General features: G+C 42.9%; 1 protein-coding gene across 1 annotated transcript in view; it reads left to right on the forward strand.

Annotated features, from left to right (window-relative positions):
* LOC144267895 (complement C4-like) overlaps positions 1–14968 on the forward strand; it is a 92353-nt gene that overhangs the window by 63825 nt on the left and 13560 nt on the right. Inside the window, exons 28-37 of the mRNA XM_077822719.1 lie at positions 905–1073; positions 2439–2605; positions 3156–3314; positions 3883–3942; positions 4785–4878; positions 4985–4998; positions 5624–5778; positions 8987–9074; positions 11134–11208; positions 13369–13477. Coding sequence (XP_077678845.1) covers positions 905–1073; positions 2439–2605; positions 3156–3314; positions 3883–3942; positions 4785–4878; positions 4985–4998; positions 5624–5778; positions 8987–9074; positions 11134–11208; positions 13369–13477 — 1090 coding nt within the window. The remainder of the gene's footprint in view (positions 1–904; positions 1074–2438; positions 2606–3155; positions 3315–3882; positions 3943–4784; positions 4879–4984; positions 4999–5623; positions 5779–8986; positions 9075–11133; positions 11209–13368; positions 13478–14968) is intronic.

A 14968-nucleotide genomic window follows, 5' to 3' on the forward strand; every position in this document is an offset into this window, starting at 1 on the left:
TCAGTGGAAGGTGCAAGAAACCTCCTAACTCTAATAATTAGAGACTGGCTTAACCCTTGAACCATAAAGTTTAATCTCTCTCCCAACTCCTATGTTAGAATCAACTATTATACCTCTGTATAGTCTTGTTATCCATATTGAGGCCCAATCCATTTTTGAATCTTGCTATTTATTTGGCTACAGTGACATCCTGTGGCAATGAGTTCCACAGTTTAATTAGACATTGTGTGAAAATGTATTTCTTTTAATTTGTCTTGAATTTGACCCTAGTAATAATAATTAATAGCCCCAGATCCTGAGGTCCCCACTCAGGCAAACTCCCAGTTTTGTCGGAGAAAGGACTAAGTAAAAATTCAGTAATAAACTCAGGATTTGTCTAAACAATGCTGTTTAGCACTTATCCATCACTTTACAAACTCAGTGCATTGGACAAACATTCATCTTGTAGTATCTTGTTATTGCACACATTACTGCCTGCATCGTCTTCGAAGCCTTCCTCTCCCAGAAAACTAGGATCTGGTGCCACAACCATTGCAATCAGATGCTAAAGGTGCCTTCTCTTCTCCCCCAAAATCAGCTGTACGTGGCATGGAGTCTCTGATGAGAATTTTGTAGTCCTTGTAAATGGAGCAATTGCAACTCAAATAGCCCATCTATTTTAGCATAGGCCGGCCAGTGCTCATATCAGAAATCATTTTATTCCCTGCCAAAATCTTCAACAAATATAATTGTTTTGCATTATTCTTAACCACAGTTATTAGGATCACCTCACTCCCATTTGATTTAATTTAGAAATAGCTGCATTGTGTTGCTATAATTCAATGAATTGTAACAACTCAAATTAGTGTTACCTTTGCATTGGTTTTGTACCACTCTCCAAACTGATTCATTTTTATTTCCACAGAAACAAGGCATTGAAAAAGCTGTCGCTTACGTGGATGGACAACTCTCACCTCAGCTGAACTTCTACTCAGTTGCAATCTCTGCCTATGCTCTGGCTCTTGTGAAAGACAATAGCTCAGAAGCCAAATGGGCAGAACAGATTTTAAGAGAAATTTCTACACTCGATGAAGGTACTAATAATTATTCTTACACTGATGATTCCATTTATAAAGCACTCTTCCCAGTCAAAGTCCTTGGGTGCTGTTGCAACATAATTAAAAACAAGATCAGGTGCAATAAGGCCAACATGATTAAATGTAGGTAGTATGCAGATTATTAACTCTAGACCTATTGGAGTAATAATTCTACCTTTAAGCTATCCCCAGAAACATTCTTAGCACTGCAGTCTGTTGGCATTGCATACATTGTGATCAGTACATTGTGATCAATACACTATAATGGCTGGGATAGGTCAAAACTCTGTTGGAAATTTGGCTTTTTTATAAACTTTGCTTCCTATACTTATTTATGTATATCATCAGAGTGGTGGTGGCTGTGTCTCTTGGGTGGAATCATTACTATGAAATAATGACAGGTTTCAGAGTAACAGCCGTGTTAGTCTGTATTCGCAAAAAGAAAAGGAGTACTTGTGGCACCTTAGAGACTAACCAATTTATTTGAGCATGAGCTTTCGTGAGCTACAGCTCACTTCATCAGATGCATACCGTGGAAACTGCAGCAGACTTTATATATACACAGAGAATATGAAACAATACCTCCTCCCACCCCACTGTCCTGCTGGTAATAGCTTATCTAAAGTAATCGTCAGGTTAGGCCATTTCCAGCACAAATCCAGGTTTTCTCACCCTCCACCCCCCCACACAAATTCACTCTCCTGCTGGTGACAGCCCATCCAAAGTGACAACTCTTTACACAATGTGCATGATAATGAAGTTAGGCCATTTCCTGCACAAATCCAGGTTCTCTCACTCCCTCACCCCCCTCCAAAAACCCACCCCCATACACACACAGACTCACTAGAGTCTTGAGTCTGTGTGTGTATGGGGGTGGGTTTTTGGAGGGGGGTGAGGGAGTGAGAGAACCTGGATTTGTGCAGGAAATGGCCTAACTTCATTATCATGCACATTGTGTAAAGAGTTGTCACTTTGGATGGGCTGTCACCAGCAGGAGAGTGAATTTGTGTGGGGGGGTGGAGGGTGAGAAAACCTGGATTTGTGCTGGAAATGGCCTAACCTGACGATTACTTTAGATAAGCTATTACCAGCAGGACAGTGGGGTGGGAGGAGGTATTGTTTCATATTCTCTGTGTATATATAAAGTCTGCTGCAGTTTCCACGGTATGCATCTGATGAAGTGAGCTGTAGCTCACGAAAGCTCATGCTCAAATAAATTGGTTAGTCTCTAAGGTGCCACAAGTACTCCTTTTCTTTTTACTATGAAATAAGTTACCTATATTTTTCTACATTGAGCTAATTTGAAGTAATTTTTGGAAAATACCTTCCCTGGATTGATTCAAGACTGAGTAATTGTTTCAGCAACCCAACAGCGCTACTGGGGAAATGGTAAAGATGCAGTTTCTATAGAAGCTACCGCTTACGCACTACTTCAGACGTTACTCCAGAAGGATATCAAGTATGCAGAACCTATTGCTACGTGGTTAACAGAAAAAAGGAAATATGGTGGCGGATACTGTTCTACACAAGTATGTGGCTTTCAGGCTCAATGGAGGGGGGGGGGAAGTACTGTAAAAAAACCCTTACGTGTCCAATAAATATGGAAAGATAAATATTTCTATGGGTCCAACTAGGCAGCCGTTTACAGCAGTTCAGGATCATAATGTTATGGGGTGAAACTGGATTTTCCATTGGTAGAAAGTTGCTTATTTCGATTTGAAGCCCACAATGAACCAAGTCCTGAGGTCCCTAAGTAAACATCTGAGAATTTGGCCCTAGGAAAGGAACAATAAGGGTTAGTGAGGGTTCCATGACTTTAATGGAGCTATGAAGATTTATACCCGCTGGGGATCTGGTCCAAAATGTTGATCGAAAAATCTGGAAAATAAGGTGAATGAATTGAGGGGGTGAGCGGACACATGGAGACTTCAAAGAGTGAAGCTCAAAGGAACAGAGATCTAAAAAGGAGAGATCTGAATGAGGAGTTACTTACAAGGAGAGGCATGTGACTAGAGCACTTTGCTATTGCCAAAAGACTCCAGTGTGGCTGGTGTTCATTTGTATTTCAATCTCACACAGGATACAGTGGTGGCCCTGGAAGCTTTGTCGCAGTATAGCATACAAATTATAGAAAGTGATCCCACCATTCTGAATCTTGCATTAAACCTACCTGGAAGGCACAAAAAGCACTATTTTAACGTGAATAGTAACAATGTCCAGATTCAGGAAGAACTACAGGTACTCAACCCTTTATTGTTCTAAGTTGTGATATTTCCTAGTTTGCAAACAGAAGGAATGTTTTCATTTCTCAGCAACCTTGATGTACTTTGGTTGTAGCCATTTTTCTGTGTAATAACAATATTTAGCACTTATAGGCACCTTTCTGCCTCTCCCAGATGTTCAGATTGCTGCTTTTCCTCCAATGGGAAGGACCACTGCGGTCCTCTGTCCATTCAGGGTCATCTTAGAGGAGTGAAGGGGCAAGATATGTCCTTTGCTCTGACTCACAATGCAGTGGGGCCTAGAAAAATGCTCCCTACTCCTGCTGCAGGGATCACTTTAGTGAGGTAGGAGAAGACATGCCCCATAGTTCCTTGAATGACAGTTAGGGAACTGTTACAACCCTGCACTAGAGAGGAGGAACCCCTACAGTCCCTCACTCATGGCAAAAGGTGAACACCTTCTAACATGGTGCAGGTTGCCCAGATCCCAGACAACAAGCAAGACTCTCAGGGATCACAGGAAAAAGACAATGAGTGAAGAATGGCCAAAGTGCTAAATGTCTACTGTTTGGTTTGGTTTGCAGTTTGACCTCGGAAGCAAAGTTGAAGTGACGGTAAAGGGCAAAGGAAATGGGACGCTGAGTGTAAGATGGATCTTGGAAACTTATAAGTTTCATTTGATTTTTCTCCTTCAAAAAGAAAACGGTACTAATTCACATCTGTAGGCACCTGCCCCACCATCACTTCCAATCACACACAGTGCAGGAAGGAACATCGGCAGCCTCACGCCTTCCTAGATCCTACCTAACAGTAACTAAGCTAAGCAAAGCAATCAATACCCCATACTGCCTGAGACCCTGTCTTTATGCACCCCTGTCCTCCCCCAAATCCCTGGAAAATAGATGCAGAGTACCCTGAAGGTCACAGATTTTGCCTGTTTTGGACCCAGCTGCAGGGAAAAATTCCAAAGTCTATGGAGCCTCATGGAGAACAGCCTGATAGCTGTTTATTACACTGAAATTACTTCAGTTTGCACACCTCCATGGAGTGCAGCTGGTAGATGGCGGGGAGGGGGTCTTTGAAGAGGGTAGGTCCCAGGCCCTTTAGGTCTTTGAATATTGCATGTCGGTCTGTCGTTGTTGTATCCAATACAGTCATCAGGAGATAATCTGTAGCTATAACCACACTATGAGCTATGGGTGTGATTCCCCTGCTCATGCACACAGACTCCTGATAGCTCTCATTGAAGCTATCACAAGTATCACAAGCAGGGTAGCTGTGATAGCACAGATAGCTGCAACAGAGGCATGGCTGAGTGGGACCAAGTACGAACCTGCCTGAAACTAGTTTCTGTGGAATCTCTCTCACTCTCCCTAATCATATGTAACTTCCGGTATGTGCAGAATCACATGCATTGCTGCAGACCTGGTTGGTTAAATTCTTTGTTATTTAAAGGAGCTTTTAGGGTGTTCTCTCTGTTTTTCAGATACAAAAAATATATTATTCTGTTGCGATGGAGAACACCACATGTAATGACTTGATTCTGAAAGTTGAAATGGAAGGGAACGTCAAATATTCAAGTAAGTGAAAAGAAAACAGAGCATCTGTTTTTAATGGTGGCAAATTTGACGAGACCCTGGGAGTATACGATGACTTTTTAGCTGATTAGATTGGGAAAAGAGAAAGATATATACTATAGTGCCTTCAGGACAATTTGTATTTTTATTACATGTAGGGTGTTTAACTGGTAATATTTTAAGAATTGTTTTATAAGACCCCACGTGACTTTTTGGAGGGTGCTTAATAAATATACTTACGTTATTAGTAGTAGTTATTACTCGAGAGCAAGGATGGCCTTCTTGGCCAAATGACTTAATATCTCTGTGTATCATGGTTCCTGCCCAAAAAGAGTTAATATTTCCTGTGTCTGTCTTTTAGCTATTTATTATACTGAAATTACTTCAGTTGGAGCACCTCCACTGAGTGCTGTCTGTCTTTTCTCCTTAGATTGTAAGCTCTTTGGGGCAGGAATTGCCTTTGTGTATTTACAAGCGGGGCCCCAATCTCAGCTGGGACCTCTAGGTGCTACTTTCATGCAAATTAAAAATAATGGTGATTATTGAGGGCATTTACTTCAAGCTTTAATTTAAAAGATACATGAGATAATGAGACTGAGGAAAATGAAGTTTCTAAAAGCGGTGGAGGAGGCAGGAGTCAGCGCTGATTCCTCACAAAGTGCAAAGAGGAGAGCAATCAGCAAGCTTTTCATCCCAGTCTGCCAGTGTCTGATTGTGTCTGACACCTCCAGGTGCTCTGGACACTGAGGAAGAGGACTATGATTATGGGGCGGACTATGCTATGGAAACCAGAAGAGATGAGCCCATGAGCCAGATAGAATGGTTTGACATCCGCAATAGACGGAAAAGAGAGGTGCCTGTTCCCGGTAAAACAGAATCATTACGATACAAAGTCTGCGTCAGGTAGGTTTGGGACTAGGTTAACTTTATTAGTGAGATTACACACTTTTGGTTAGGAAGTCTTGGTCTTATACATCTTTCTGCCATCTGTTGTCTTTCTGGAAGCACACATTCAAATCCTGGCATGGTGGCTCAGCTCTTTGTCTTCCTAGACAGTAAAGCTGATTTCCATGCAGTGTATGGGGTATGGGCCATTCACACAAGATCTTAAACACCAAGCTCCTTTCTGCTCTGCATAACATTAAAGAATAGTTTGTCTGTCTGTTTGTTTCTTTTAATGGAAGATTTTGCCCCAGTGTTCTTGGTCAAAAATTTACTCCTGCCTTATAGCCACATAGTTGTGTTGTATGCCAACTATTCACCTGGCTGCTGCTCTCCACCCCGGAGGTGGTTGCACTTCAGCAGATGTAAACAACAGAAACTCAATGAACTACACCCAAGAGGAGGGGAACCTCAGTGATAATAGTGTAGTTTGCAGATTATGGAGTGTTGGCGTGTGCCCTGTGTGAGTAACCTCCTTCTCCCTGTGGATGTCACATATTCTCCCCTGCTCCCTTGCACTCTTTAATGCCCTGGAAAACAGCTAGTCCATTTACTACTGGTTGGCGGTGCTGTTGTGTGGAGAGCAGAGGGGAAAGTCGGGCTCTCAGTGCCCCTGGCTCTGTTGGAACCATGGGAATGAAGAGAAACTGGTAGTTGGGTAGTAGAGGCACTGGATCCCAATGGGTGAGAAGGGCCTTTGTTAAGGCTGCTGTTTCACTCTCCTCCTGTGCAATGGTGGCTTTTAAGCAGTGGCAGCTCACAGTTTTAGGCAGGACTTTGTAACTTGCTTTTGTTCTGTATGTGTGTCAATGGGAGGTGAGGTGCAAGGTGAGTGAGGTAATATCTTTTATTGGACCAGCTTCTGTTGATGACAGAGACAGGTTTTTGAGTCACACAGGTCTGACCTGAAGAAGAGCTCTGTGTGGCTTGAAAGCTTGTCTTTCTCACTAGCAGAAGTTGGTCCAATAAACGATGTTACCGCACATACCTTGTCTCTCTAATATCCTGGGACCCACATGGCTACAACAACCCTGCATACAATAATGGGAGGTGAAGGCATTTAGTACCTCATGGGATCAAGATACAATAAAGGGCACTTTGAAAGTGCCCATCAGTGTTGCATTTTGGGTGCTAGGCTGCTCATTGAAGTCCTCCTGTAGCTCCTGTGTTGGAGCCTCCTACAGGAATATGTGAATATGCTCATTAACTATGGATAAGGCTGTGTGTCTGTCATGGAGGTCATGGATTCCATGACTTTGTGACCTCTATGATTTCTGCAGAGGCCGGTGCAGCCCTGGGCCAGTAGCACCAGCCGCTGCTGGGGCAGTTTAGTTGTGGGAGGCGGATCAGAGCTGGGGCAGGGGGTTTGGGTGCGGGGAGGCTCTTACCTTAGGGTAGTGGGGGGCCAATGGTTCCCAGCCAATGGGAGCTGTGGAGCCAGAGCTTGTGGCAGGGGCAGTGCATGCAGCCCCCCTGGCTTTCCCTCCCCCTAGGAGCTGCAGGGACACGAGGAGGCAGGTAGGGAGCCTACCCGCCCCAACAACCCTCCACCCCGGCAACAGCAGGGGTCCTGGGCTGCACACCACCACCTGCCCCCACAGCACCAGTGGGGGTCCTGTGCCATCCCCCCAGCACCCCCTGTGTCCCCAGACCATGCCCCCCAGAGCACTTGCAGCCCCCAGCCCAAGTTTTAGTCAGGGGTACATAGTACAAGTCATGCACAATCACGGGCCATGAATTTTTGTTTACTGCCCATGACTTCTACTAAAAATACCCATGACTAAAATGTAGCATTAGCTATGGACACTTGGGGAAGTGGCTGCTGTGACTGCTAGGGTTGTTTGGTAATGTCTGACTAAACACCCTGAGGGGAAGCAACTGCCACTTGATTTATTGATCATATGGAAGAGCTACTCCAGTAAATTAGCAGCTGCAATGGGGAAAAGGTACCTACCCCAGCTGTCCCATTCATAATGCTGCACTGCTTTTTAGAGAGGTGCTGTCACCTCCTCTGTAGCCCCAGGCCAGCCATAGTGAGTAAAGAAGATGGCTACTACCACTCTAGTTTGCAGGGAGGGGATGTCTTGTTGTTTGCTAATCAAGAAGCTGGAACGGGCAGAGCTGGCAGAACATAGTGTCCTATACAGAATAGGGTTACAGCTGCCATTTTGCTTGCTCCCACAGTTAGGCTAGGGCCGCCAGAGAGTGCATGGCAATGGCCTTCCTGAGAACCCCCATTTCAGAGGAGCCAGGTGGTGGTAACAACCATTCTAACAGGCCAACTGCCCTGCTGGAATCTGGCTCTTCCACTGCCACTCGTAGAGCCTTGGGAGCAGTGACCACCTGGTCTAGCTACCCCCAGGGAATAGCAGCATCAAGAGTGGGAGGAGGACTAGGACTCACCTGGCTCCAGGGCCAGTGGCAATGAGTGATGTGAGACTCCTTCAGTGGCTCTTAGGGTGTGTGATAATATCTGCATTGTCCTCCCAGCACAGTGTACTGCATATTTGCAATCCAGTGTGTATTTAAGGGGTTGTGGTTTACCACAGCATGAATTATCAAAGAGCCACTGTCATTTGTAAAGCACATTGGACAGCGTCTGATGAGAGGCACTGTGTAAACGTAACATACCATCATCATCTCTGGCTTCTTGGGGATGGCTCAACAAAAATAATCTAACTCCAAAGAATTTGGGAAAGGAGCGGAATTAAAGTGCATTAGAAAAGTACAACAGATCTTTGGATATTTATGAATTTAGTCCCTAGACATAAATTTAAGCTATTTACTTTCCTAGGTAGATAAGTTTAAATAAATGGCTGCTAGGGAAACTTTGGATTGTATTCATTGGCAATGGGAATCATAATCTGTTTCATCAACACCAGGCAGGAATGGCCAAGCTCTTCAGATGACCCTCTTTATAACAAAATTTAAATGTACAATGTAGAGAGACAAGGTGGGGAAGGTAATATCTTTTATTGGACCAACTTCCATTAGTGAGAGAGACAAGGTTACACAGAAAGCTTGTCTCTCTCATCGATGGAATTTGGTCCAGTAAAAGATATTACCTCACCCACCTAGTGTTTCTAATGTCCTGAGACTGACATGGCGACAGCAACACTGCATACGTTGTACAATGTAAGCATTTACTGACAGCAATTTTCCCTAACAGGTCTGCAGGTCCCAATATACCAAAGATGTCTCTAGTTGATCTCTCACTTTTAAGTGGCTTGGAACCTGACACAGCTGAACTTGAGCAGGTGAGGAGCATTTCTTTCACTGACATCTGTAATTTAATTTATTATTTTTGCACTGTTCTTTGGGAGTCTGTGTTTATCAGAAGAGTAAAAAGGTTGGTTTTTAGCCCCACTTCTCTCAAAAGTTTGCAGAATAATTAACAAGAAACTGAGAATCGGGACAGACATTTTCATTATGGAAAGAGTTAGGGCTGTTGATCAGTCACAGTTAACTCATGCAAATAACTAAAAAAAAATGTAATCACTGTTTTAAAAATTGTGATTAATTGCAGTTTTAATTGCACTGTTAAACTATAGAATTCAATTGAAATGTATTAGCTATTTTGGATGTTTTTCTACATTTTCAAATATATTGATTTAAATTACAACACAGAATACAAAGTGTACAGTGCTCACTTTAGATTATTTTATTATTTTTTATTTCAAATATTTGCACTGTAAATATGATCAACAAAAGATTATACAACACATTGCAAGGTATTTATGTGCCAGATGCACTAATGATTCATATGTCCCTTCATGCTTCAACCACCATTCCAGAGGACATGGGTACATGCTGATGACATGTTGAGCAGAGCAGTCCGACTCATGTTGATTTTCATCATCTGAGTCAGATGCCACCAGCAGAAGATTGATTTTCTTTTTTGGTGGTTCGGGTTCTGTAGTTTGAGTGTTGCTCTTTTAAAATTTCTGAAAGCATTCCCCACACCTTGCCCCTCTCCGATTTTGGAAGGCACTTCAAATTCTTAAACCTGGGGTCGAGCGTTGAGTTATTTTTAGAAATCTCACATTGGTACCTTCTTTGCATTTTGTCAAATCTGCTGTGAAAGTGTTCTGAAAATGAACATGCGTTGAGTCATCATCCAAGACACCTATACCATGTAATATATGGCAGAATGCAGGTAAAACAGAGCAGGACACATAAAATTCTCCCCCAAGGAGTTCAGTCACAAATGTAATAATTAACTGATTTTTTTAACGAGCGTCATCAGCATGGAAGCATGTCCTCTGGAATGGTGGCTGAAGCATGAAGGGGCATACAAATGTTTAGTGTAGCTGGCATGTAAATATCTTGCAACGCCAGCTACACAGTGCCATGTGAATGCCTGTTCTCACTTTCAGGTGACATTGTAAATAAGAAACAGGCAGCAGTATCTCCTGTAAATGCAAACAAACCTGTTTGTCTTAGCGATTGGCTGAACAAGAAGTAGGACTGAGTGGACTTGTAGGCTCTAAAGTTTTACATTGTTTTGGTTTGGAGTGCAGTTCTGTAACAAAAAAATCTACATTTGTAAGTTACACTTTCACAATAAAGAGATTGCACTATGGTACGTGTATGAGGTGAACTGAAAAATACCATTTCTTTTATCATTTTTACAGTGCAAATATTATAAATCAAAAATAATATAAAGTGAGCACTGTACACTTTCTATTCTATGTTGTAATAGAAATCAATATATTTAAAATGTAGAAAAACATCCACAATATTTAATAAATGTCAATTGGTATTCTATTGTTTAACAGTGCGATTAATCGCAATTAATTTTTTAAAATCACAATTAATATTTGAGTTAATTACGATTAACTGACAGCCTTAGGTATGTGAGCTGCAAATTGCACCACTAGCTCACATAGTTTAGATGTACCCTTAGTTAGGGATTGATTGCTTTTGTCTGATGACTACTGGATTTGTCCTACTAGACTTTTTTTAAAAAATAGTCCCTGGCTGGATATGGTGTTTGGCTGTTTGAGTCAACTCAAATCTTAACTTTTTGTACTCTTTTGTATTATGACCATTAGATTCTCACAATATGTCCTTCATAAATGGATTTAATAAATAAAATTAAATAAAAATGAGCAAACAGTCCCTCCATATACTCATCCAGAAAATTGCCTAAGTCCTCCACCACATAAAAGGAACAGCAGACCAAAGAATGAGTCTGTTCATTCTAAGGAAGAATCAACCAGTCCAGTACTATACCCAGCTAGGCAGTTTAAAACAGCCAGCATAAGCCAAAACCGATTTTAAATCCAGGTAAAAATGATGTTTCTGTTTTTCAAGTTGGTAAAGTCTGCAGACCAATACATCGACCACTTTGAACACAAAGAAGGAAAGGTTTTGCTCTACTTTGGAGAGGTGAGTGAATCCTGTATGACTTTTCCAACTTCCGTCAGGTGATATTATGAAGAGAGAGTTTGTTCACAGGCATATCTTTTAAATCTGTATATTGCTGGTACTGCTGATGAGATCAATGTAGTCCACCCAGACACAGGACAGCAGTGCACCATCATGTATTGATTAGAGGACATACCCATTCTTTTCCAAAAGTATCTTTAGGCCTTTGTAATACCCAGAAAGATTAATACCATGTTCTAGACCAGGACTTTGGAACAAAGTAGTCACAGAGCCCCTAATGAATCCATTCAAGCCAGAACAATTGCTAATATTTGTGAGGCCCCAGGGCCCGAATCCTGCAAAGCAGTTATGCATGTGCATAACTTCAGGCATGAGAGTAATTCCATTACAGATAGTGTGTTTCCACATGTGTAAAGTTAAATATGTGCTTTGCTGGATCAGGGCCCGTGACAAGAGAGATGTACAGGGACATCCTCAAATTATCTGCCTTCTGGGTACCGACAATGCCCCTGACGTGCCTGTGGCATCACTTCACATGGTGACTGCCTCCTTCAGCCATTTAAGATACTTCACATCCTTAAGTGATACGCAAGCACAGATGCCACTAGCATGTGATTTACGCAGAAGGTAGCAGCAAGAAAAGAAATTAAGGACAAGGGCCAAACTAGAGGAGAAAAAAAATTAGATAGGTTAGTGCTGCTATGGCTGACAAAGTGGCTGTGTTTATGTGGGGATCATAAATAAAAGTAACATATATAAATAAACTGTAACAGGGTCAGCACCCACCTCTTGTGCATGCCCCCTTTTCTCTGGCCAATAATGCCTGCAAACACAGTTGTTTTCATGGGGGGGAGAGGGAGCACCCACCTCTCATGGATGACCCCCTTTCTCTTGGTTAGGTGTGAGCCTGCTTTTGTTTTTTTGTTCTTTCAATGGGGTGCCACCCACCTCTCTCACAAGCACCACCCCTCCCCCAGCCAGTGGTTCTCTCAGCTGGTCTTCAGCAGCTTAGCCCTCCAGCTGAGCCACCCATGCTCCCCCCGCTTCCAGGGTATACAGTCCTGAGTTCTTATCACTGCCCTGGTATGGGGCCATAGCTCTTAGGCTTCTTCCCAGAGGCACTGCCTTCTTCATACATGCAGCCAGGGCCCATCTCCATACCCTCAACTGGTGTCCATTTCAGCAGCCCTCCCTGGGCTCAGTCTGCTACCAGACCAGCAGGGCACATCTCGGTACCCTTGTCTGGTCTGGCCAGGTTTTGTGCTCAGTCCCCAGGCTCAGCCTGCTCGCACTGACCTTTTGACAGCTCTGCTGCTCTTCTATCCATCCAGCCAGGCACCCAGTCTTTGGCAGCCTTCGCTGGGCTCTGTTCTGTCTGGTGAGCTCTCTGCAGTGAGCTATCCACAGTCCAACCACACACCTGGTCCTCCCTTATCAAGCTCCACACAGCCACTGAAGGCTCTGCTCTGCTGCTCGCCTTTTATCTGGCCCTTCTGGCCCCTTATTGGTGGCTCTAGCAGCCCCTCTGATTGGCCACTCTTCTGCAGCCACTCTAGGCTGCCTAGACTAGAGGACTTCTCACCGCTCTATTCTGGGACAGGGTGATGCAGGACCACAAGGCCTCCAACAGGGGGCCTCCGGACCTAGTCCACCCTGCCACAGGCCCTATGCAGTTACCTAGTTAACACAGGTCTAAAGCTGTCCCTTAGTTCTATAAAAGAACCAGTGTATACTGGCACAGGGCACTTTGGGATGTTAGGGCCTGATTCAGGAAAGCCTTTAAGCCTCCATTCCTGTTCAGGATGACTTCAGTGGGACTTAATCACATGCTTAAAAGAAAGCAAGAGCTCTGATGATTAGGGATACTTTCCTGAGCGAGGATCTCAGAAAGAGAAGACCATCAATGCTGAACACAGCCAATAAACCTGCTTATTCTTTAATAGCAAGTCTTTAGCATATTGAGTCAAAGCTCCCCATAACCTGGGAAGGAACAACCTTATGCACTTGTGGCTGAAGCAGCCAGTTAATTCAGCCATGCGGTCAGAAAAAAAAGTGGTCAGCAGATCCAACGCTATAGGCACGAATAAATTGGGGAGTGGTTGGGGAGCATTAATTCTCTTTTTGTAACAAATGTTGTTCCTGTTTGCTTTTTTTCTGCAGCTCAGTAATGGATCTGAACCAGACTGTGTGTCGTTCGGGGCTAAGCAAATCAATCCCATGGGTCTCGTACAGCCAGCAAACGCCATCATTTATGATTTTTACAACCCTGGTAAGCTGACCCAGCAGTATAGAAAAAATGAACATGAAACTATTTAGAAAGGGCAAGAGGCCAAGACTGAATTTTTCCCTTCTGTCCGTTGAGAGGAAACCCTAGTATATTGGAATGCGATGTGTGAATCAATGTATTTTTTTTACACTGCATAATGAAAAGACTCCTCTCTGAATAATGATTGGTAATGTCACAGTGAGAGCACACTTTAACAGAGATCTTTTAAAGAAGTGATCTCCTGGTTTGCATTGATTGCCGGGGACTGAAAATTCATATTTTTACTTGTATGAGGTTTTTAAGTGAACTTTTCATGCTTGTGTAAGATGGATCTCCACAGATCACATAGAGCACAAGCAGCAGTAAACCAAGCTTCCCCAAATTTGTCCCTGGGATCAACTCTAAGGACAAAGGCCCAGATTCTCAAAGGTATTTTGGTGCCTTATTCAATCCATTAAACGGGAGTTAGATTTCTAAATACCTTTGAGGATCTGGGCCAAAGAGACTAGTTCAGTCTCTATGTTGATTCAAACTTTGGCCTCTGATGGTACTGTTAGCACGGTGATCACGTAGTGCCATACATGGTGGTGGTATTTGCAGTGTGGATCGTTATCGACTAGAAAATGTTTAATTGATGAATTTGCATCAGAACTTTTTTTTTCAAGAAACAGTAAATGTTTTACAGAATGTTTTCCCCTTTAAGCTTTCCATTGTGGCTCTGTCCACCACTGCGCTTTGTTTATTAGACCACATTTTTTCCTTTAAAACATCCAACCCCCAAACCAGCTAAGTCCTCCAAATCCTAGGCTTCTTAGAAGTCCTTTTATAGAAAGGAGACACTTCAGCTGCAAAATATTATATGCCTTTCAGTAGAATCTAGAGTCCCCAATCAGGATCAGAGCCTTGTTGTGCTAGGCATTCTACAGACATAGTAAGACAGAGTATTTCATTTACACTTCTTGATTTCTAGAAATGGAACCAAGTTGCAAAATTAAGATCTAGATACAGATTTCAAAGTTTTAGGGAAAATGGGGTGTTTCCGGTTTTGGTATGGTCTATTCTAAAGCTAGGTGCCAGTTGCAAAATCCAGATCCAGAATTTAGGAGCATCCAAACTTCGGCACTGTTTGAATCTGGGGCTTTGGTTGGGATCATCTATAACAGCTTTTTATACACTATACAAAGGTATGGTGCATTTCTTATTCCCATCTAAATATCTCAGATTTCATTTTAGCTGCTAAAATAAAGGAGCCTGGGGGTAAGGAAGAAGACTATTGGGGATTGTAGCAATAGGCAGACAGAAACTAAGTTAAATTATGCTAATAGAATCATAGAAAGTTAGGGTTGGAAGGGACCTCAGGAGGTCATCTAGTCCAACCCCCTGCTCAAAGCAGGACCAATCCCCAATTTTTGTCCCAGATCCCTAAATGGCCCCCTCAAGGATTGATCTCACAACCCTGGGTTTAGCAGGCCAATGCTCAAACCACTGAGCTAT

The sequence above is a fragment of the Eretmochelys imbricata genome, chromosome 1 (assembly GCF_965152235.1).
Source record: "Eretmochelys imbricata isolate rEreImb1 chromosome 1, rEreImb1.hap1, whole genome shotgun sequence".
Lineage (NCBI taxonomy): Eukaryota > Metazoa > Chordata > Testudines > Cheloniidae > Eretmochelys > Eretmochelys imbricata.